Consider the following 24,867-nt stretch of genomic DNA (forward strand, 5'->3'; position numbering starts at 1 on the left):
TTTAGCTTTTCTAAAAAAATTTTTTTTAAAAACGGTTTAAAAAATTAATTTAAACAAACATTAGCTTCACTAAAGGTCCTTTGAATGGCTTTTTAAAAGATTTTTTTAATAAGACGAACTTAAATTATTAGATTTGTAAGAACTTTAACTTTAAGAATATTCAATTATTTAATAAAAAAATTTTACAAATTTAATTTGATAAAATCCGATTAATTTAATTAATAACCGTTTCTTATTGCTTTTTGGCTGTAAATAGAATAAATTAATTTGAAAACTTTATTTTCGTTAAACATTTTAACAAATTATTTTAAATAATTTAATAAAAACGGGTATGTTTACTTTTATTTATTCTTGAATTTTAATAAACTACCAATAAATTTCTAAGAAAGATGAAAAGATTCCGAGCCTTCATACATCGCTATTAGCAACTTTTTTTGCATGACAGACTTTGATGAATAATCTAATTCAAATTATATATAAATTCTCACAAATACAATAATAAATAAATAAAAAGTTCAAGTTTGCTAACATAAAAATATTTATTATGAAAGTAATTTAATTAGCGTTACTTATTCTAAAACAAATCCTTTCGTAAACTTCTATAATTATAATAATAAGTGAAAATAGAATTTAAGTTTCTATTATTTATTTTTTACTAACATTATTATCAATAATTATAAAAAATTAATTATTATTGCTAATTATAATATTATTTGAAATAATTTAATTGAAATTGAATTAGAAATTTTAAAATTTACTTATGATATATAAAATAATACTTTACATATTAATAATACTTATAACAATATCAGTATAACTAATTAATATTTACTAAAATAAAATAAAAATTATTTTTTACTTTTAGCAATTATAATTTAAAATTTTTTCAAAATAATTCAATTTTATTATAGAATATATTAATTCTTAATTAAATAAAATTAAAGATATAAAAAATAAAATACAATAAACATTATTTCTTAAAATTATTTATTAAAAATTGAAATTTTTTTTTATAAATAAATTTTAAGTTATTTTATATAATTCTTTATTAATTTTTTTCTTATTGACTAAAAAATAAAATTCAAACAATAAAAATATAGAATGATTAATTATATTATATATAATTTTTAAAATTATTTATTATAAAATAATTTTTTTATAAAACTTTTAATTATAATATTTAAATTTCAAATTTATCGTAATAAACTTTATTAAATGCTATAAAAAAAATTAAACATATTAAAATATTTAATAAATATAATAAATATAATTTTTTTTAATATTATTTATTACAAAATAATATTTTTTCATAAAAAATTTAAATTAATTTTATTTTAACTTTCAAATTTGTTGTAATAAACTTTTTTATTGTTTACTATAAAATATAATTAAAGAATAAAATAAATATTATTTATTACTAATATTTATTACAAATTTAGTTATTTATTATAAAAAAATTTTTTGGTTAAGATCATTATAATTTAAGTTTAAAATTATTTTAATAAACTTTTTTATTAATAACTATAAAAAAATTATATAATATAAAAATAAATAATAAATTTATTAGTTTTACTATTATTTATTAAAAATTTAATTGTTTCCTTTATAAATTTTGGTCTAATTTACAATAATTTAATTTTTTTTTAATATTATAATAAACTTTTTTTGTAAACTATAAAAAATTATATAAAATATGAAAATAAATAATAAATAATAGAAATATTATTATTTACAATTATTATAAGAAATTGTATTAATAAAATTTTTTATATATAGATTTTGTGATTTTCCAATAAAAATAAAATTTAAAAATTAAGTTATAGAAGTTTTAAAAACTTAAAAAATTTTTTTTTATAATAAATAATAAAAAAATGTATATTTTAATAATCACAATAAATATTTTAATAATTTGCTATCACTTAATAAAATTTGTAGTAAATGAACTTCACATTTTTTAATTTAAAAATTTAATTATTATTATCATAAAAAAATAATAAAAATAAAAGAATTATAAAAAGTTTTACAAAATATAAGTTTTTTTTAGAAAAATATTTTAATATTTTATTATCACTTATTTGCATAAACTGGATTTATAATTGTTATAAAATATAAAATAAAATTATAAGAACTATAAAAAGTTTAACAGTAATAAAAAACCAAAAAGAAATAAATTATATAATATAAATTTAATAATTATTAATGACATTTACTTTATAAAAATTTATAAATTTCTATTTATATGTTTATTATTATTAATTAAAAAATAAAAGTAACTAAATAAAAAAAATTATTAAAGGTTTTCAATAATATATAATAATAAAAAAAAGTATATTACAAAAAAAAACTAAAAAGTATTTAAATAATTCACTATCACTTGTTAACTTTAGATTAACTGAATTATTTTTTTTTGATTGATAAATTTTATTATAAATTAAAAGCAAATAAATAAAAAGAATTATTAAAAGTTTTCAATATTATATAGGTAAAAAGTAAATTTTGTAAAAAATATATTAACATTTTTTTTATTATATTATCACAAAATTTTTACAATATTAACTTTTTAAGAACTATTACTAACAAAATAAAATTTAAAAAATAAAAAAATTATAAAGCTTTTAATAATAAAATATAAAAAAAAGTATTATCACTTATCAAATTTATATTCAAATCTTTAATTTGTTTAATATATATTTTTTATTATAATTACTTTTATAATAAAATTTGAAAAATATAAAAAAATTAAAAAAAAGTATAATTTATAATATATATTTTAATTTTTTTAAATTAACAAACTTCTATACTTTTTATAAATCACTTTAAAACTATTTATTATTTATTTTTTTTTAAAGTTTCCAAACTTTTATACTTTTAAAATTAACCTCTTATATGATTCATTATACAATAAATTTAAAAATATTGAAGTTTTCAATAATAAAAACCATAAAAAAAATATTATTAGTAAATGACAATAAAATAATTTAAATTTTATTTATACTTATATTTTTTTTTCTTATTAACAATAATTTAAAAATTTTTTAAAAAATTATTTCATATAAACTTTACCAGTTTATATTTAACAAAGTTAATTATAATTTAATAATATATCAAAATATTATTAATTCCTTGTTGATTAAAAAATTAATTTAATTGTATACAAAAAAATAGTATTCATATTTTATCAGTTTTGATTAAATAGTAGTATTAAAGTTTTGTTTAATTAATATATTTTTATAATAATATAGTGAATTTCAAAGAATAAAATTGTTAAATATTTTTTTCCATTTACGAGATTATTATTATTTTATAAGTTTTTGTATAAATTTTATTATTAATTTATATTTTATTATTACTAAAACTTATTTATTATTTTGATTTCTTTATTTTATAATTTTAATAGTATTATTATTATATTTAGTTTGGTCTGTATATTTTGTACAATATTATAATTATTTATAAATTTTATTAATTTATAACTTTATATAAGTATTACTATTATATATATTCTGTAAATTTTATAATTTTAGTATAACTTTTTCTTAAAAGTTTTTACTTTTTAGTATCCATTTTTGTGATTATTTATATTTTCTAAAATTTACTTTTATTTATTATAAAAAAAGTTTTTTAGTTATTTTTTTTGTAAGATTATTATTATTATTATTTAATTTCGTAAGTTGTACTTTTCTTTATTAAAAAGTTATTTATCATTTTTTTTTAAAAGTTTTTATTGTTACTATTTATGTTAAGTTGCACTCTTTTTTAATGAAAGTTATTTATTATTTTTGATTTTCATTATTATTATTTATATATCGTAAGATGTACTTTATTTTTACTAAAAGTTTTTTATATTTTTTGTAAGCTCTCATTATTATTTATATTTTGTAAATTTCATAATATTTAAACCTGGAAGTTTGAGGTAATTCACGCAAGTCATCACGCTTGGCAAATAATCATCAGCAGAAGTTTCGACAACTTTTTTAACGATTGTTAAAGGTGGGCTCAAACTTTTCAGCCCTAAAAAAAATATTTGCAACACAAAATATTTATTATCATAGAAAATTATGGTCAAAAAATTTTTTTCCTCTGAATTATTATTAATTAAAATTTATATATGAAACTTACCTCAAGAAATAAAATTGAAATCTAGTTAATTTTAGATAGTAATAAAAAGAATACCGAATAGAATAATCTTTTAACAATTAGAATAATATAATTTATATTTAACTTTACTTAAAATTATTTACCGTAAAAGATTTTTTTCACTTAAATTATTATTAACAAAAATTTATATATAAAAATTATCTAATTAAAATTTTTAAATTATATAAGATTCGATGATACTTAATAGAAAAAAAAATGAAGTAGTGTATTTTTTTTTAAAAAAAAATTACTAAATAGAAAAACTTTTAACAATTATAATTATATAATTTATATAAAATAATTTAAAGAAAATTTTTTTTCATTTAAGTTATAAATAATAAAATATGTAAAAATTACTTTAAATTTTAGAATTATTTAATTAAATGATACTTAAGAAAAAAATGGAAGAAAAGTTAATAGAAAATCTTACAAAAAATAGAATTATAATTTATATAAAATTATTTAAGGAATCCTTTTCTTTCATCTTAATTATTATTAATAAAAATTTGTGTACAAAAATTACTTCAAATTAATTTTTTTAAAAATTAATAAATAGAAATTCTTACAACTATTATAATTATTTTATTTATATAGAATTTTACTCAAAATTCATTACTGTAATTTTTATTATGCATCCAAATTATTTTAATAATTACTTTATGAAAATATTAAAGTTATGTAAGATTCGATGATACTTGAGAAAATTTGAAAAAGTTATTAAGTAGAAAACTTACAACAATTAATATTATAGAATTTATATAAAAATTTACCCAAAAGTAAAATTCTTATGTGAAAATCTCGTAAACAAAAAAGTTATAATTAATTAATAATTTAAATTAAAATTTATTTTTAAAAATTTATTGTAAATTCATAAATTTCATATAATTTTCAGTTTACAAAAATAGTGGATAAAAATTCTTTACAACAATTAAGAATAATAAAAAATAGTTAATTAACAATCACGACCATAAAATTTACCAACTGCTTAACAAATCTTGTAACATTTTTTTGAAAATTTTAAATTATAAGATATTAAAAAGTAAATTTTATACTAATAAAAAGTAGTTATATATAAAAACGAGAACAAGTAATTCTCTTAACCAAATAAATCTTGAACTCAACAACAAAAAATGCATAATTACGAACTACTTAGATATAAATAGTCTAAAACCAGCAAAATTATAAATAAAAAAATTATTATAACTTCATAAAAATGACTTTTATATAAACAATTATAAAAAAATTCAGCAAATCCATAAATCGTTTAAAAAATTATTATCATATCATAAAACCACTTTTATATATACAACAATAAAAAAATTCAGCAAATCAATAGATTTATAATGGATAAATTTGTTATAATTCCAATCTTCATTCAACAAAATTAATGAATTCATAATAAAAAAATTATAAAACCTCCAGAAGGAAGTCGCGGGCTTCCAGTAAGAAACTTTAGAAGTTGCCGTCGTTGAAGCGAATCAAAAGAAGAAATTATAGAAATAAAATTTTCAACACTCGCACTAAAATTTAGTGAATCAAAAAGTTTTTTTAATGAAGTAAATAATAATAAATAAACAAGTATATAATTATTAATAAACCTTTGGAAAGTGTAGCCGTGCGCAGGTTGAATCGAAGAAATAATCGCTAATTATTTAAGAAATGTGAATGCAGAAAAAAATTTAATGTATACTTTTCAAAAAAAAAGTAAAAGTTATAATAGTTATAATTACTTACTGGAAAAAAAAAAACTTTTATATAATATTAATAGATTTTCAAAAAAAATAAGAACTAATAAATTTATATTTTTTTCTTATAAAAATTTACAAGTAATTATAAATAGACGAAAGACTTTGTATATAAAACAATTATATACAAATTTATATCTAAAATTACTTTCAGAATCCCATTGATCTTCCACACCGCATAAAAGAGTATTAATTTCTTTATGGATATTTATATAAAGTATAAGGAATAATAATAACTATAATAATAATAAATGCCTTCAGGAGTAAAACTTTGCAAAACTTTTATGCTGCAAACTTTATTCCAACCACTCACAAACGCTTGAATTTGTTGAGTACACCCAACAAAGAAAGTATAATGAGCTACAGAAAAAATATATTCTTCAAGTTCTTTTCCACTAACAAATTCATTACTAGTCTTAATTATAATAAATAATAATAATGATAATAATAATTATTATTATAAACAAACTTTCATAATAACGTCGGCATGACCAGGATAAGACCAAGAAATACTCATATTTTCTACGTGTTGATCGACTTCCGCTAATTTTATAATGTTGTCTTCCTTTTCAACAACAACACAATAATAATAATAATTACTATTATTATTATAATATGCTTTTTAATAATGATATACTTTTTCATAAAACTTCCGTTCATCAACGATCTGCTGTAGCGCTTTGAGTGAAGTAAAAAGTCGATAGTCAATATCCTTTAAAGAATGTGAAAATAAAAAATTTAATATAATAAATAAATAAAAAATAAAAAAATAATGAGAAAAATAATAATACCGCTAAACTGGCCACACACAGTTGGGCTATTTGGTCCTTTCCGCCAATAGAAAGAAGCCAAAAAACAGGGCTAAAGAGAATATCCACTGCAGGAATTAGTGTAAAAGAACCAATTAGCACAGCCCAAGTAAGCATAGTCACCAATCGTAGAAATAATTATTGTTTAAATAGTTAGAGATTTGTATTATTTATATACCCTCGTTTCTCTGTTTTATTATAAATATAATAATTATTATTATAAGATAAAGCTTTGAAAGATTATTATTATCAAAAAGTAAATACACAAAAATAAAAAAGACTCGGTGCTGCTGTAATATAAAAAATTGAAATAAAAAAGTACCCAAACGCTGATCGGCCAACGCTTTAGCACAAAAGGTTCCCAAAGAAGAAAAGTACTTCAAAACTTTATCTATTAAAGTAAATTTCATTATGAGTTTTATAAAATATTCGTATTATTCTTATATAGAAAAAAAATCAATATAAAAAAAAAAATTGATATACTTCAATAAAAGTTATAATAATATATTTTACTAATAAAACCATAAATAAAAAATAACATTTTCTCGTATAGTTTGCATTCTCGAGGCCCACTGGACAGTTTTTTTAACTTATATATTATTGATGGTTTATTAACCAATAAAAAAAGTTTTTTGTGTCACTATTATAAAGCTTTGCCTCATATATTTTTATAAGAAAAGTGTAAATATTTTTCTGTAAGCTTTAATAAAAGCTTTTAAAAAATGAAATAATAAGAAAAAATATATATTTTTTCTTAAAAAATAAACATTTTTGCTTATGAATTTCTATAGGTATATATTTTAGTATAAATATATTATTTAATAATAATAACAGAGTTTTATTACCGGAAGGATCCGTAGTAAATTTCGGGAACAAACCAGCCAAGAAAGTTACATATTTTGAAGAGTGCAAAGGTTCATGATAAGTGTCCTTCCACCTAAAATAATAATAATGATAATAATGATAATAATAATAGAAATAATAATTACATTTACGAGAATAATAGCATTATTTAGTATATCTGCTATAAGTAACTTGTACTATTTCTTTTTACTTTTATTATGTTTTTAGTACATTTTTTGATAAAAGGTTTACCAATAAAACTTCTACTAATGCTAATTCATAATATAATAATTGTTTTATAAAAAATTCTATGTCCACTATTTATTAATAAATTGCTCTAATTATTGTATTATTTATTACTAGATTATTGTAAATATTTTCTATATATAATAAGAATAAAAAAATAATAAAAATGAAAAAAATTATAATACACTAAAAATATATAAAAAACTTAATAATAATATAAAAAGCTTAATAAAAAAATAATAATGAAAATAAAACATACTGTAACAAAAAGATTTATTATAAAATAAAAAGTTCTTTATCAAATAAGAAAATAATAATAAATAAATAAATATGAAACTACGATACTAACAATAGTAGTTTATAAATTTATTAACGAAGTAAAAAAAAAATTATTCTATTTGTATGTAAAACGTTTATGGTACAAACCACATGTTCAGATCGCGCCTTTTAAACTCGTTCGAGCAAAGCGTAAAAAACTCCAAAGTGGGGCCCAAACCGCTTCCAACCTGCCAAAAAAGCCAGGTTAATAGCAATAAATAAACGCTTATTATTGGTAGATGAATGAAGACCTCATTTAAAAAATCGATTTCGAGACTTGTTTTCGAATCAAAATGCTCTTCCACAATTTTCATGAAGCTCTCAAAAACCCGCTCCCGCTCAATCTTAATTTTGATCCGCTTGAGCGAGAATGAGCGCAAAAAGGTGCTGCCTACCGATTGACCGGCGTATTGACTTTTCTAACCGTCAATGACTCAATGAAGAATTCAAATTTAAAAAAAAATAGTGAATACCGCTAAGTAGTTAAGCCCTCGAAACCCACCAAACGCTGTGACCCTCATGAAGAGAACACGTGATTCAAAAGTAAACAGAAAAGGAAACTTTTCCGCAGCTTCATAGCACCACGTGGGTATATTGCAGCTGGCCACAGTGGGGAGGTCCTAAGATGGCAGTAAGACGCCCAATCAGTGGTACGCACAAAATATAATAAACGGACCTGCAACTGAGAAACAAGTTTTGAGCTCAGTTTTACAGTAATAAAAGAATTTAAGGAAAGGCAAGAGCGCCAAGCGGGGAGCTTATTATTAAAAAGCCACCAATCCCTATAGAGAATTATGAAAAACAACCAACCAGAATAAGTTTGCGGCACCTGTTCAAAATATACAACAATTTAAGAAGCGTAAAAATCTGATTGGGCAGATCGCACATGCATCTTAGCGTCCCAAGATACTCAAAAATACTGAAAAAATTGGATCTATCCATGATGGCGGTTATTTCTGTAGTGCACGTGTGAACTGTATTGAAAAAGGGACTATTAATAAATAAGCACGTTCTTCCGGAAAACTCTTGTCCCGTGGCACGTGTTGATACTCCAAACTAACATGTGACTTGATCACGTGTTTGCTTTGCTTTAAAACAAACTAAAAAAGTTAAAATATTATAAGCAAATCATTTTATTTATGTAATAATAATAAAAGACAAACTTTAAACACAGTATCCTTCGAAGACAATCTTTCCCCATTGAAGAAAAAAAAAACACGCCCCTGGGGAGCAGAAGATGATTGGCGGTAAACACTGGTCGTTCTCGGATGGATGAGCGGGAGAAAAGAATCGCGAACTTTCCTGTTCCGCTTGGCGGGGAGTCGGGGGGAAGGCTGCGGCTGCTGCTCTTGCTTAGTGAAGTCGACAGTCAGTTCTTCATTATTTTCGCTGTCTGTATGATAAAAACAATAATAATGATGTTGATGATAATAAAGATAAGAAAACCGATGATTGGCTCTGATAATTTTTCTTTACTAGCATCAGCGCTCTCTATAATTATAAAACATTAAAAATAGTGAATAGTTATAATAATTTAAAAAAAAAGTACACCTTTATATCCATTGGCTGCTGCCGAAAGAAGTCGTATCGACATGGGCTCCTCAGTGGAAGATGAAGACACCGCCTCTTTAGGTTCTGCAAGAATAATAATAAAAACAGTAATAATGAGTCACAAGGAAGAACCTAATTTTCTTAAAATATAAGCCTCAATAGCTTCAAGGGAAGAAACGGGATCAGCATAGACAACCATCGTATAATTCTTGGAATACCATTGGTTGTAACCGTCAGCAAAGATTCATTAAAAAAGACAATGAAATGCCTTATCGGTGGAATCAATGTCAAGAGGGCGCAAGGAAACCCGCACAGGGGCAGTAAGCACGTGAAAGAGTGCCTCCTGGTCAGACACGAGGGGTCTCTTTCTATCTGGTCGGGCGCTGCCTGGAGATTAGCATAACGGGTGCAAAGTGGGACCAAGAGGAAGGCACAGAGAGGGACGACCTTTCCTTATAAAAGTGTCAAGTGTAACACGTGGGAACTGTTCAGTGCGATGAAGTACTTCGTGGAGTTTGGCAGTTAGTGCTGGTAGCGCTGAATAAATAATGGTAGTCATAACAATCATAAGATGGAAACCTCCATATTCCGGTGTAGACAAGAAAACAGCTGAAAACTTTTTTATATTTCCGATACGTTTTTCATTATCTAATACACGTGAAGTTTTACTTCCCATGATGGTTCTTAAAATTTTGAAAATGTCACCTTTTGTAGTGAGTAAACGGAGAAGGACAGGAACAAGGTTGCTATCAATAAGCTCAAACGAAGACACTGAACTTATCAAGTTTCTTGTAATAAATATTACGGAAGTAATAATAATAATAATAATAATAATAATAATAATAATAATAATAATAATAATAATAACTTTAAATCAGTCAAAGCACATGAGAGGGAAGACGGGTCGGACAAGTGTCTTACAACCTCAGCAAGGGCAGCGCGGTGGCAGTCGGCCACCAGATTCGAAAAATAAGTAGCGTGCGTCTCCTTGAAGAAAAATGTGCATTCATTAAGTATATAAACACCAAAATTGTTCACAAAGAACCTTTGCGGCAGCATTGACCCACTTTTCCGTGGACTTTAGTTGCTGCTTGTCATTGGTCCTCACTAGAAAATGGAACCACTCAGACTTGAACCGAAGTTTCTTTAACGCATAAATCTCTTGAGGGACACCCTCGTGTCTGCAGAATACACGTGGAAGTGGTTATACTGTTTTACGAGGAAAGCAAGCTTAATGGTAGACGCACATAAATTTGTCTATGCTGTCGGACTTGGACAGAAGAACGTGAGTCATGAGTAGTCCAATCGCTATATAGCGAGCATCCTGCCGATTGGCTAAAAGGGTGGAGGTAAACGCTATCAAATCAGGCGAGGATGTAGCAGAATTGAGACTTTTTAATTATAAAATGATACAAATAAACCCTAAAGGCATCCCATGTGTGTATAAATAGATACGCTGAGCAACAAATAAGGGACGATGCCGAGTCGAGGCAGCAAAGCTTTAGTAAAGTGAGAAGACACTGAACTTTGAGGGCGGGAGACACTGCCGTCTCAAATAAGTCATACGCCAATGGAAGAGCTTCTATCGCGCATGAAAATTAGTGAAAAGCTGCAACAACACACCCAAAACGGCACCTTTCAAGCAATAGGAGACGCATGCGCCTTGTACAACGATATCCTCCCCTTCACGTGGCCTTGTCTGGCAAAATAAAGGGCATTGCTGTAAAAGGCCAGCCCCCGGAAGAAGTTCATTGAACAAGCCAAGAAGCGCATGGAGGTAGGTCGCGTGGGAGACATCGCTGGAGCTTTGTAATTGGTGCCGGGCCAGCTGGAGAAGACCAATCAAAGTTTCCAAGTGGGAATTCCCGGATAAAAAAAGAGACTTTGGTCTGTTCGACCCTAAACAGCCAATAAAAAAAGTAGATTTAAAAAGACTTAAAAAAGGAAAAAAGTTTGCCTCTACAGAGAATCGCTAGACTCTGAGCGCAAAAGAGGCGGATATCAGCAGAGTGGCCATCCAAAGAGTCGACGGAGTCTGGCAAATAATAAATACGCACACAAAAAATATTCTAATTTTTTTATAAAGATCAAACTCTGCTCCAATAGCGCAAGCAGGGTCGTCGCGCAACCGGCCGAGAATAAAACATCTAGTTTTTCTTCGTCCGAATTAAATTGGCTAATCAATCTAAAGAAGCATAAACTCACTTCTTTTATATATAAAAAAGAGATTTTACTATAAAAAATTAAAAAGTTGAAATTAACTTTAAATACTTACTTTGCGCCATAATTTTATTGCTGCTGTCCAGCAACTGCGTCAAGGCTGGCATAATTTCAAGTAACGTGTTAAAGTGATTCTAAATTTACAGGTAAAATGAAAAATAAAATTGTAATCAAATCTTGCTACTTATGAAAAATAATTTGAATTTCAAAGATCTGAAAATCCATATAAATAAAATAAATTTCAAAGTTAGTGACTACCTCAGGAAAACCTTTGCAAACGCTGGTTACTATTTCAATAATTATAATCTGTAAATTCGAATCAAAAAAGTCAATAAAGTTGATCATAGCTTGAATGCATCCACAAGACAAAAGTTCTTCGCTGGTAATTAAGTTAATTAGGTTAAAATTTTTGTGCCGTAAAAAAAAACTGAAAAGAATTTGATCTATAAGGAAACCTAGTTTTTATAATAAATTTAAATTTAAACAAAAAGTGGGCTTGATGTAAATCTTATTATTTAAAAATATACATAATGCCTTTATTACGTAAATTAATTTATTACAAATATGAACTTAATAATAATAAATTTAAAAAAAGTTAACGTAAATCTAGGTTATATAGAATATAAATAATACTGTTAATTACGCAAACTAAATTAATTATAGATTCTGGATTGATAGTAAATTAAAATTCAAAAAACTGGCTGAACGTAAAACTAAATTATTTAAAATAATTTAATAAAAATTAATTATTTTAATTTTTTAATAATTTAATTTTAAAATAAAGAAACCTAAAACTGCCTTCGTTAGCAATCTTATGAAAAGCAGTGATGGATTCTTCAGCAACATCAATGAAGCTAATGGCCAATAATTTATCTCCTAATCTAATAAAATTAATAATTTTAATTAATTTAGCTTATAAAAATTTCTTTTTAGACATTTTTAGCACAGATCCATCGGAAAATGAAACAATCTTGCTGATCAAGGAAGGAGAGACTTCCATAACATAGCAAAGTGCTCTAATGGCCTTTAATGTTATTTCTGGAGATTCTTCTTCGCTTAATATTTCCTTTTTTTTACGTTATATTATTGTAAATCAAAAAAAAAGATAGAAAAATGGTCTGAACTATAAATACTAGAAGAAAATCATTTAAAGGGAAGTTCAGTAATGTATCCTCGGTGGCCATGGATAAATATTCACATAACTGGGACAAAGAATTTATCCGAAGTTCTAAAAAAAATATTACTTCTTTTCTTTTAGTAATATAAAAAAACGAGAAAATACCAGAATCATTAGAGTCTTTTAAAGTCTTAATTATTTTCTCTAATTCTCCTCCGTTAGATACGAAATGAAAACCAAAAGAACTTCTAAAATTTAGAATAATTACACGTTAAACTTCATTAAAAAAATATAATGGAGATATTAAAGAATCAATTACAAGGGTGCCGACCCGTTTCCCTCAGCTAAATCAGAAGAAAGTTGTATAAGTAAATCTTGTAAAGGATTTCCAGAGAATCTGTTTCTTGTGTTCTCTCCGCTTCTTGAACCCAAAATGAGAGAAGCAAGATCAGATAAAGCTATTGAGGATTCAGATGAACTTGAATTTCTTGAGTCGGGCTGCACAGAATTCTCACGCTCAGAATTTTTTTCTTTTCTTGTAGGAGAGGAGGCATCTTCGTCGTTGTTAGCCATTGTATACCGAGATTATTATTTTATATGGGATAACAAAAAACATAAAAGGTTTTAAAACTAAATAAACTCACAGTTAATATGTTTAATAAGAATTAAAGAAACAATATAGGACCAAGGAGAACAGTTTGGAAATCAAAGCAAATCAGGAACTCTACGATACCCGTGACCCTCTTGTTACTATATTTAAACAAAACCTACCCATTACTAAAACTTAGTTTTGTTATATTATATATAATTTCGTTTTTTACTAACATTATTTAAATAAATATTATTATTATTGTTATTATAATTTTTTAATTATTATTATCATTAAGCAAAGTGTCTTTTTCCCTTAACTGCGTAAATATTTTTTGTTTTAGCAGTTTACTTTCTTTTAAACAGTGAGGTTTATCGTCCAAATTCGCTTTAGTTATAAAACTGTACTCCTCTTTTGTAAGGCTTGAAGTTCCTAGCTATTTAAGTTAGCCATAGTACATATATACTTCGGAGTAGGATTTCTTATCTATGTAAAGATCTTTTATTTTTTTTTTTAAAGATTGAATATTTAAACAGGGAGGCTTAAAGCCTAAATTTACTTCTTTTTTTTATAAAGCGCGTACTTTTCTACTATAAAGCCTAAAGTTCATAGCTAGTTAGCCAACGTACCAAAAATATCGGTGGAGGGATATCTCTTTAAAGTGGAACCTAAAATCTTTAAGCAGGTTTTTTCTAATAGTAAGACTTATCGCTTTACTTCTCTACTATAAAGCCTAAAGTTTAGAGCTCTTTAGTTAGTTGTCGCTCCGTCAAGAAACTTATTTTTAGATTTGTTGGACAGAATAACTTTTTAAATATTTTGCTAAACAAAGTACATAGCGTGCTAAGAAAGCTTCAAAACATTTATAACATACTTAAAGCTGTACAATTACTCTAAAATTCCAAAAAAAACAATTTTTTTTTAAAATTTAGTTAACACTATTTAATGTAATATTATATGCTAAATAAAAATCTTTGCTGTACTAGAAAAGTGATCACAAATAAGTATATATTTATAATAGTCGTTACAATTAAGGGCTTAAAACTATTAGGTTAAAAAAATAAACAAATAAATAAAATAATTGAAATTTGTAACGGGACTTATATTGTTTTTATCTAAATATCGAAATTTAAAAGAAAGTAATTTTTTTTTGTCCTCGATATACACGTTAACTCAAATAGTTATCAGAGAGCCTCATTAATTTAAATAACTAGTGAAGCTAATTATAAATAAGAGTTTGTTAGAATAGTTACTGTAATTGTTCAAAATTAAACCTTTTACTTAATAAAAAGTGTTTGATAGAAGCAAGTTATCATAAAAAGTCAACTTTTTTAAAAAGAAAATGCCACTCAAATTTTTTCGAATATAAATTTAACATTCAGTTTACAAAAGGTAAATTTAAACAAAGAAAACTGTTATCAACAGTATAAATATTGAAAACACGCTTTCATTTTATACTAATTAAAGTATTCTCTTTATCTCAATAACATATTATTACCATGTTATAAAATTTTTAACGAATTTAACTTAATTTACTATTTAAGTCTTCCGTAGCTACTAATAAAAAGGATAGCAGTTTTATTCCCCTAAAAAACATTTCAGATTCCATTCCGCAAAAAAAGAACAAAAATTTTAAATCGGTGTAACAAAAGTCACATGAATATTAGTATCCTAAAGTCAAACTATCTGTCGAAGGTATGAACTTCATATTTCCTTAGACAAAGTTTGTGATTATCTTCACAAGTTTTAATTAAGACCCCACACATAGTCACTCGAGCTACTGTAACGCTTTTAATAATGAAATTAATATAAAGAGAGGTAGCAAGCTAATAAAACCACTTTGCAACAGCACCCAAAGGACAATGACTTGAGAGGGGGGCGGTCAGTTAGTTCGTAGCATATAAAAATAGTAAACTACATAAGGTAATGTGCGTGTACTTAACCACCACGTGCCTCCTTGGTGGGCACAAGCAAAACACTAATTTTGTTTTTTTTTATGTATAGAGGGCTAGTTGTTATATATAGGTAATGGCCCGAACACGTCTTCTTTTTTTTATTTACTTTGAGGTTTTGGCTTTGCGTACTTACCGTGTTCAACCTTTAATAACTCTAAATTAAAATACCTTAAAGTCTATAATATACAACTTACCAAATTATATAATAATAGTTCATAAATAGACCAGTATCAAAGCCCTAATACCGGTGAATCAATATAAAAAAAACTCTAATTATGTTATAGATTTCGTAAACCTAGAATCTGATTATTTTAAACCTATAAGTTACTATTAACAATATCTACTAAGGAAGTGAGCGTATTTAACGCAGGTTGCGAAAAATACGCACTGAAAATTAAAAAACAAGAGAAAATTGCTTTAAAAGTGATCTCTATGTATACCGCTACAGATATAATGTTTTGTATCTTTCAAAAGAGTATTGCTTAGGAACCATAAAAAAAAAATTAATTTTCCCAGTTCGACTTTTTTGTAAAGCTTTACAGACCTTTAAAAATATATATTATTGTTATAAGGTTTTACTAAGCAGTTGCATAAACTTGACTGGCTTTTTTTCCTAAAGAAGGTTAGGTTAGTGACAACTGTGCACTATTTTCCACCATTATAAGAAATAATATATGTATATATAATATTTATTATAAAGAGTTTTCGGCACATTACACAGAGGTTACAAATTGAAAAGGTAAACAAATCACTCGAAAAGCTCTTAAAGTTACAGAATTCTGTCTTGTAAATATTAAATACCTTTTCAGTTCTGTGGCTATAGCTATAACAAAAATCCCCCTAGCGGTTCCTCGGGTGTTCTGTATATTAAGTATGTAATATTACTAATAATATTACCTAGTTTTGAAGCTTTTAATGCATGTGGAAGATTGTTTGGAATTTATAATTACCAAGAGCATATAACTTAGTAAAAGCTAATGTTGAAAAATTATATATGTAAGCTAGACATTTTTTGGTGCTAGAACGCTCAGCGACGAAATCCTCTGAAACAGTGGAGGTATTCGTGGATTCACTAGAAGCTCACTCATCCATGAGTTCATTATAATTTCTGCTATACTGCTCACCTTTTATAACCTAGCACAGGTTACAAGGTTAAACCTTTCGGGACTTAAAAATATAATTCACCCCCCCTAATGCAGAAAGCCTTGAATCCCACGGTTCTAATTCACTGCTTAAAAACTTTACTCCATTAGCTATCTCTCTAGGCTCAAGGTTAATTAACTAACCTACTTCCTCAGACGTTGTAAATTGGCAGGAGTTGAATTTATTCCAAAAACTAGGCTCCTAGCTGTTTTATAAAAGATTGTCTTTAAGTGGTTATTATGTCAAGATATGTGGAGAGTGTCAGTGTCTTGCCTATTTTTCAATTTGGTTTTGAAAAATTTCTCCACAAACCACCCACTACCAAAACTTAAGAAAGAAGCTCAAAAAGTTTTTAACAATAGAAAAGTAACAGGTGTGCTCTCTTAACCCCTTACAGGTCCCTGGTTATTACTTGTTTACCACTCGCCGCCTAGGTTCAATTTGCAAAAGGAGGTCTATGGAAACTGACCCTAAACGATAGACTCAGCCTCTAAAATAAATCTCTGGTAGGTTTGAGTACCATGTTCTAATGGATTAGGCAGCAAACAACAAAACATGAATAGTAAATTTAGTTACCAGTGAACGTAAAACAAATCTACTTTAAGCCCCAGAGTTTTGCCCTTTAAAGGGTTAAAATATTCAATAGATTTTTGATTATTACTGCCAGGTTTTCTTTTTACTTAACTGCGGTGGTACACCCCTACCTAACGAATAGAACCTTTTCTGCTGAAGTAACTTACCTGGTGTTCGTATTAGATTTTTATAGGCGAGTGTTTCCACAAGCCCTTTACTATTCCCTTTACTCATTTCTAGCTGCATGGTCGACATGCTACGATCGTCGAAAATAAACTTAGTCCACTGCTCTGAAGACACAGCCTTTTTTTATAGTTTCAAATCTGTCTGGCTGGTGTTTAAAAACACAGTCTTATATGACAGTACTTGAGGCAAGGTTTCCAACATGAAGCTTTATTATTAACGCGTCAGAAAGTAGCCTTATGATTATAATAAAAAAGGAGTCAGTTTCATGGTCTCATATTAAAGCAAATTGCCAATCCTCGAAGTAAAAATGTTAAATATCCCGGGGTTTGATGAGGACAAAGTTGGAAGTCTCATCTTTATTAGGTCGTTACTAAAATCAGGCAAGTCTAAATCGTTATATATCCCTTAATATGCAGGAATAGCAAATTACATCTAAAACAAGCTTATGTTATATAATCCCGTTGATTGTTAATACCTCCATGACCTGGGTTTATTCCTCAAGCAAACGTATTCATCGACTACAATTACTACTAAATTGCGTTCTGAAAATGGTGGTTGGGGACGCCCCTTGGTTTGTTCGCAACAGTCAACTACGTAAAGAGTGTAACCTCAAGCCTGTTCAAGCATATCTTTTAATATTTCACGAAACTGGTTTACTAGAGTCAGTATTCGCCACAAACTACTAATAAGACAGGAGATGTGCACCCAGTACTCGTAGCCAAAAAACATTTCTTAGTTCTATTAGAGGGGGGATATCGCTAAGCTTATTTTGTTAACTTGTCAATATACATTTTTAAATAATTTAACGGTATTAAAACTTAACTATTTCGTTACATGTAAAGTACTTATTACTTTGCTATTTCGCCTATATTGATATATGCTATTTAGCTATGATAAAGCGCATCCGTTCTTCTCATTGATGGTGCAATTAATTGTAAGAGAACTTATGGCTCCCGCGCTCTCAATTAATAGAGGAAAAGTATATTAAGCAGCTATTAATTATAAAGATGACTGTGGTAAATTAGTGCTTTAAATAAGAAAATGAAAATTAGCTAAATATATATTTTTTTTCGCGGACGCGTTTTGTTTTACGACTGCTTCGTAGCCTAGTAGCGTCGTTGGACTAGTGGAATATATAAAAATAATATATTGATTCCGTGTTAAATTATACTTATTATATTTCGGCCACTAATATGGATAGCGTTAATAGTGTACAGAATAACCAACTTCACTTTGTTAAGCTACTAAGCGCATTTATATGATGAATTACGACGGGAAAGACATATTGTATATATTAAGGCTATATGAAAAAAGGGTAAAAGAGTTTTGTCTACAGAGTACTGGTTATAATTTAGTAAATAAGTTTAATAACAAAATGTTTTAGGTTTTGGTGACAAAAAAACTCCTTTAAGCTCTTAAGTAAAGTTATTTTTAACTCAATAAAATAAAGGCTAGCAGGGCAAGTCGAACTCTTTTCTAGTAATTGCATACAAAAAACCGATAAAATATAATTGTTGTGAAGGCCCTTAACTATCTCACAAAAAAAAGAGCTCCGTATATAACTTTTCATGTGTCCGAACACATCTAGCTTTACATATATGCACTACTAGCCGTTTTTTTTTTAGCATTTCTTTTAGTGTTCCTCAGAGGGGGGAGTACTCTCGGCACACGCCGTCGCCTACCGAATCGTGTAGAGACTTCACATTCATGCTCAGCTACTACTTGTAGTTGTTATAAGAACCTTTCTTATTTACTTATTTTCCGCATGAATAAACTTATACTTAACTTCTTGAATTCAGTATTATAGCTTATCTCCTTAATGGCATTTTTTAGGGACTTTTGAGACCGCAACAATGTTTTTGATCTCTTTATCTTTCTACAATTTACAGTGAAGCGATCAATTACAGTTATCCGTTATTACTGTTCCTTTTTTTAGCTATCTGAAATTAAGTTTCTTAGTTTGAGAAAGTAGGGAGGTACTTTGGCGTGATGGGCAAAAAAGCTTGTGCATTTTTTTAATTTAAGTAGTCGGAGATTAAAGGTGATCAACTCTAAGACCTTTATTGTAAGCTCATGTTGAATACAAGCTTTTATAAAAGCTATTTTAGCTTATATTAGGAAGAGCCAAATATAACTCTAATTAAATTTGAAGCGTCTTAGTTTTTTAGGGGTATGAGAATAAGTGTATTGTTATAAGTTGTGAACCGCTTTAATTAAATAAAACTTCTGAAAGGTGTAGACTTTTCTCTCGGCGAAGAGGATCTCATAGATTAGGGCTAAAAAAAACTTTACGGCCTTATACGCAAGAAAAGAATGAGAAATTTTAAAAAAAGCGTTGTCTATATTTTCTAAAAGGACGAAGGTTTATATAAGGATGAAAGTGAAGTGGTTCGCTAACAAGGCAATGTGACCATGAAGCACCTCGAAGAGGGTTTACAACTGCCGGTGTGCAACAGGTAATAGGGCCAATAGAAAGCAATTTAGCTAGAAGGGACATGTAATGAAAGGCGGTCAAGATCATTATGAGACTTATGTAAGAGTAACTTAAGAGCGGTCTTCAAGTTATGGGAATTTTACAATGTAATCATGGACTGGGAACCTATACCCACTAGATGGGAGGTGGAAAGAAGATGCAATACTGAATTGAAATATATATGCGAGCCAGCGTTAAGCTAACGGGAAGGTAGAAAAAGTTATCCAAACTATAGGAAAAGGACTAGCTAAAAACAGTCATGAAAAGAAAATTAATTAAATGGAGCTACATATATTATAATTGTTTTAACAGGTGGCCTACAGTTTTTAAAATGAACACCTTTTATATCATGTCTAAAACGAGCATAGGTTTGAAAACTGAAAACTCAAACTCGTAAGAACTTTAGGATTAGCATAAAAAAGTAAGGCTACGTCGGACTTAAAAACTGATAGTACCAAGTAAAATATTGAAGAGAAAGTCGGTCCAGCAAATGTTCTAGAAGTTATAGGGTTTCACAATTGTATATAAGATGTATATGTAGATAATAAAAGATACGACGCGCGAAATAAAATGTGTAAACGAAAGGAATAATGTATAATAAATTTGTTTTTACCAAGATACAAAAACTTATCGTTTGTTTCTTTTAGTTAACCGTAAAATTTTTTTTTTAATAATTATAATTTGTAAATATAATTGGTTTACTTCATACTTAATTATTTTGTGTCATGTATTCTGGTTTTCCAAGTTAAAATTTTGTGTCTTCCTGTTTTTTTTATTTGAATCCATATTTTAGGGTATCTCTCTGTAGTATAAACAGAAGTGTGGGTTTCTGTAAATAAGAAAAGTCATATAATCTAGTTTCGTATAGTAGTTTTTCCTTTTTAGTTATTTGTTTCACTTATTGAAAGGAAATATCTACTTGTCGGAGTCTTTTTTTAGAGGAGTATACCCAATATTTGTCATTTATTGTCTCAACATCGATAGGAAAAATCAATCTGACTAATTAGTGAGGGAGTAACTCGTATAGCAACGTCTGTGTATACAATACTGATTTGCTCAGTACATGTTAATGCGTTATTATATTATGTATATATATATCATTGTTTTATACTGTTATATTTTGTGTGATTATTAATAGATTTTGCTATATTTAATACTCTTTAATGGGACCGTCAAAAAGTACAAGCGAACATCAATTTAAACTGGTTAAACTTTCGTTAAATAAATGTCAATATCTGATATTAAGCAGACTATAACATATATAGCAAAATTACTTGACCCTCCAAAGTTAATATTGCGGAAAAAGATGAATTTTTAGCTTTATTTTTAAGGCGGAAATGATGCTTGTGACTGTAGCAGATAGCTGTTGTGATGGATAGCGGGATCGGCTTTATTAGAAAAGTTGAAAATATATTCCGCCGACTTTGAAGTTGTTAACTCGATTGAACATCAGGAAACGCCTGTTATGATAAATAACTAAATAAAGTTTTAATCAAAGTGTATTAATATAAACCTTTGTGAGCTTTGGGTTGTCGTGGTTTTTTTACAGTTGTTTTAAGCAAAAATGGTCACTCATAGTAAATATTTATAATAAGAGGAATAACTAGAATGGAAAGCTGAAATAAAAATACAATTTTTGCTTAAATAAGAAGCAACTGACCATAAAATAGGGAGGCTTGTTTATATAAATTATGCGACAAAAAGAAATCATAAATATTGAAAAGAAGCAATTAAAATGTAGCTTTTCTAAAGAAAATTATAATCTGCAAGGGAAAAAAAATTAGGTTGAGTAGTACTTTTATTAACTAGCTTTACAATAAAAACTGGATATCTCCGCTAACTTTATTAGTAACTCATAAAACTAAATTGATTTTTGCCATCAATAGAAAAAATAGATTCTCTGAGTTTTCTCTTTGTTTTCTCTTCTTATGTCTTTAATTAATGCAGAGGGATCTTTAAAATGTGCTTTGAAAAGTTTTAACCTCAATTTTTGTTTTTTATTGCAATAAGAATAACGGAATCCAAAGCATAGGAAAAGCCTTTTTGTTAATTTGTTAGCCACGTGCGTCCATTAATAGTATGCCGTATATATTAATAGAGATAGCATACCATTGTAGGAGAGGATTTAATTTTTTGTGCTCTTTGCCCCCTGGTTGGAGCGTGTTGTGTTGCAGATGGACAGCAATTACCGTGCTGTGTATATTTTGTCTAATAAATTTATTTTATACATTTTATTCCTACCTTGGGTATAATATATCTACGCTTTTATAGCCATTATCCGCGAGAGTGCCATTTTAGGAATAACAAATTAGTTATTTTGGTTTATTAAACAACAGGTTCTTGGTTTGTCTACCTTTAGGGCCACGGAAAGTAACTGTGATAGGAAAAGTAATACTATTGAGAAAGGAGCAGCGACCCATTCTTTTTAATTTGAAAACTTAATTTAGAGACAGCATTAGCTTACTGAGAAATAAAACAACTCTGGAATTAGCTTAAAAAATTCTTTTAACAAAAGTTATGCAAAGTTATTAAATATTTTTTATTAAAGAACATAAAAAACACAAGGAATGGAGCGGTCATTATATAATTTCTACTATAGCAAGTAAAAGTTATTAAGAGTGAGGGTTAAGTACTTTAAAATATTAAAAAAAAATCCTTACACACAAACTTTAAGTTGTTTTTTTTCAAAAAGCTTCCTAAACCTTGGGCAACGCTCTGTACTTGGTTGTTCAGGAATTTAAGAGCACTCAGATTTAACTACAACTTATAAGAAAGCCATTTAAATTAGCCCGATACACAGTCCTTACATGTAAGTATTATTACAGTTTTATATTGTTAAATAAAAGAAACAGGGTGTAACCAAAATAAAAAAGCTTTTTATTTTAAGGGAAAGGAATAAATCTTTATTTATCTGTTAGTTAGTAACTTAAAAAAGAGGCCGCATTTATTAAATGTTGTTCGCGTAGTCTATAGGAAAATTACTCAAACTAATTTAATTTTAATTTTGGCTGTTGGCTTTCATTTTTATCTAAAATTGGTTAGTTAATACTTTAAATCCTAATGCCTTAACTTTTTGAAGCTTTTTTTTGGTTTATTTCGCAAACAGTTTTTAAAATTACTTACTAGGTTATACAAAGTAAACTTATTTACGTATAACCACTAGACATACATTACGGACTTTTTGTCGTTTAATTATTTGATAGTCTTTTAATTATTAACTTCTTTATAATGTCTTTCCTGACTGTTGCGAGGCTTGAACTACAACATAAGCAGAAGCATTTATGTAATATATAAAGCCAGCTCTAAAAAAGTACGTTCCTCTAAACCACAACGTTTCTATGTTAGCAGCACCAGCCTTGATCCTTCCCGGCAGAATCAACAAAATAATTTAATGCCGAATAGTCAATTTTTTAAAGAATCGGGGCCCATTAAGGTATATGGGCCCCAAAGCTCTTAAATTTCTAAAGTTAAAAAAAAAACCGCCATTCTACTTTTTTTTTAACGTGCTTCTGGTTTCACTTGCTTTAGCCCTTCTCTTGCTCCTCTCTTATCTCCAACGTTTAGCCGTAAACAAAAGGGGCGTAACGCGTGCATTTAGGATATTATTTAAAAAGGATGGATGTACCGGTAGAAACTATAGAAAAAGCATGCAAAGGTTGCTCAGCCACCGTCTTTATTATCTTGAAGCAATTTTTCATATAAATCTTCCTTTTTTCATTAATAGATATACTGAAAGAAATAGACATTGACACGGTTTCGGTCGGTACTTTTCGCTCTAAAATAGAGGAAACTTTAAATATAAAAATTCCTGTAGAGCAAAAGCATCAGATAACTGAGATCATAACGAGGGTTATAGTAAGCTTTTAATATGGAGTTTTATTTTTATAAGCGATATTCTATTTGGCAAAATTAATTATTGTTTATGGATTATTTAAGTATTACTAGTTATTTATAATTTTTTTACAAGCAAACGACGCAAGCAGGCGCAGAAGGCCTAGAGAGCGGAAACTCCGCTATTGAAAGTGATTCTGACTCTATTTCAAAGGTAAATTCAAAGGTAAACAGCTTCAGTTTTTTTTATCAGTTGAACTTAAAACGACGGTTAATGATTTTTTACTATAACTTGATTTAATAATTATTTTTTTTGTAAAATTTTCTTAATAATTGAGAGAAAAATTTTACAAATTAATTCAAGTAAAGAATATGCCATCTTTAAAAAAAAGAATGATAAAAAATTCAGGCTGCCTGAGATTATAAAAAGTTATAATTTAATTCCGTTAGTGCTTTGGCTGTTAATTTTTAACTTGTTTGAGATTCCTATTAAAATTTTTATAATTAACTTAACTGAGTATTCAACGTAGATTCCTAAAATCAAATCGGCTAAAAGAAAAGATGCTTCCAATAATAAAAGGTATTTTATAATTTATAAGAATGATTTATAATTTAATTAAAATTTGAACTTTACTAAAGTCAAAAGAAATCTGCCAAGCCGAATAAAAAGCCGAAGAAGGAAGATGTAGAAAAGAAACCTCGTAAGCCCGGCCCTCCCGTACTCGTTTCAGATTCTTTAAAAGCAGTTATTGGAGTGGACGAAGTATTTCTTTTATAATTCACAAATAAATTTTTAAAGTTTTTTAAGCTTTATAAAATTTAATTATTTATAAATTAAATTTCGTAGTGCCCCCGAACTGAAGTAATCAAAAGGATTTGGCAGTATATAAAAGAAAATAACCGTCAGGATCCAGAAAATAAAAAATTTATAATTTCGGATTATGTTAGAATCACATAATAACTTATTTTTCGGGTTTTATAATAATTTTAAGTAGAAATTAAAAAAAGTTTTTGATGGGAAGGATCGCATTGATATGCTTTCTGTGGCAAGGCACGTTAATAAGCACGTTACCAAGAAAGAATGATTGGCTTCTCTTGAATGAAGTTACATTTTTTTAAAAATAAATAAAA

At 27.0% G+C, this 24,867-nt stretch overlaps 3 protein-coding genes across 4 annotated transcripts; 1 reads left to right on the forward strand and 2 right to left on the reverse strand.

Moving 5' to 3' along the window:
* Positions 1 to 380: 380 nt before the first annotated feature.
* On the reverse strand, positions 381 to 10,420 carry LOC135141096 (uncharacterized). Its single transcript, XM_064071950.1, has 26 exons — positions 10,355 to 10,420; positions 10,229 to 10,297; positions 10,097 to 10,177; positions 9,918 to 10,036; positions 9,782 to 9,857; positions 9,650 to 9,733; positions 9,545 to 9,589; positions 9,262 to 9,491; positions 9,108 to 9,198; positions 8,928 to 9,054; positions 8,775 to 8,880; positions 8,572 to 8,718; positions 8,494 to 8,517; positions 8,350 to 8,442; positions 8,207 to 8,286; positions 7,537 to 7,628; positions 7,014 to 7,082; positions 6,674 to 6,759; positions 6,520 to 6,594; positions 6,352 to 6,447; positions 6,138 to 6,297; positions 6,031 to 6,078; positions 5,736 to 5,781; positions 5,554 to 5,657; positions 3,901 to 4,011; positions 381 to 460 (listed from the first exon to the last, which is right to left on the reverse strand). The coding sequence occupies exons 5-26, from the start codon at positions 9,846 to 9,848 to the stop codon at positions 381 to 383; spliced, it is 2,061 nt and encodes a 686-aa protein (XP_063928020.1). The 5' UTR covers positions 9,849 to 9,857; positions 9,918 to 10,036; positions 10,097 to 10,177; positions 10,229 to 10,297; positions 10,355 to 10,420.
* Positions 10,421 to 10,450: 30 nt separating this feature from the next.
* LOC135141097 (uncharacterized) lies at positions 10,451 to 13,559 on the reverse strand. Its single transcript, XM_064071951.1, has 14 exons — positions 13,306 to 13,559; positions 13,152 to 13,234; positions 12,994 to 13,097; positions 12,805 to 12,935; positions 12,658 to 12,750; positions 12,128 to 12,248; positions 11,925 to 12,003; positions 11,743 to 11,856; positions 11,613 to 11,684; positions 11,285 to 11,548; positions 11,105 to 11,231; positions 10,897 to 11,040; positions 10,695 to 10,830; positions 10,451 to 10,636 (listed from the first exon to the last, which is right to left on the reverse strand). The coding sequence occupies exons 1-14, from the start codon at positions 13,557 to 13,559 to the stop codon at positions 10,451 to 10,453; spliced, it is 1,908 nt and encodes a 635-aa protein (XP_063928021.1).
* A 9,870-nt stretch (positions 13,560 to 23,429) lies between these two features.
* On the forward strand, positions 23,430 to 24,867 carry LOC135141130 (uncharacterized). Of its 2 annotated transcripts, none has more exons than XM_064071992.1 (7): positions 23,430 to 23,560; positions 23,630 to 23,760; positions 23,873 to 23,962; positions 24,267 to 24,316; positions 24,376 to 24,499; positions 24,584 to 24,679; positions 24,732 to 24,867. In XM_064071992.1, exons 1-7 carry the CDS (start codon positions 23,521 to 23,523, stop codon positions 24,819 to 24,821), a joined length of 621 nt encoding a protein of 206 aa, XP_063928062.1. In that variant the 5' UTR covers positions 23,430 to 23,520; the 3' UTR covers positions 24,822 to 24,867. The 2 variants fall into 2 exon arrangements, with proteins under 2 accessions (XP_063928062.1, XP_063928063.1); XM_064071993.1 differs by having other exon boundaries at positions 23,873 to 23,950.

This window comes from Zophobas morio, unplaced genomic scaffold (assembly GCF_036711695.1).
Source record: "Zophobas morio isolate AGI-343-1 ecotype UQ-CSIRO unplaced genomic scaffold, CSIRO_AGI_Zmor_V1 ptg000042l, whole genome shotgun sequence".
Taxonomy (NCBI): domain Eukaryota; kingdom Metazoa; phylum Arthropoda; class Insecta; order Coleoptera; family Tenebrionidae; genus Zophobas; species Zophobas morio.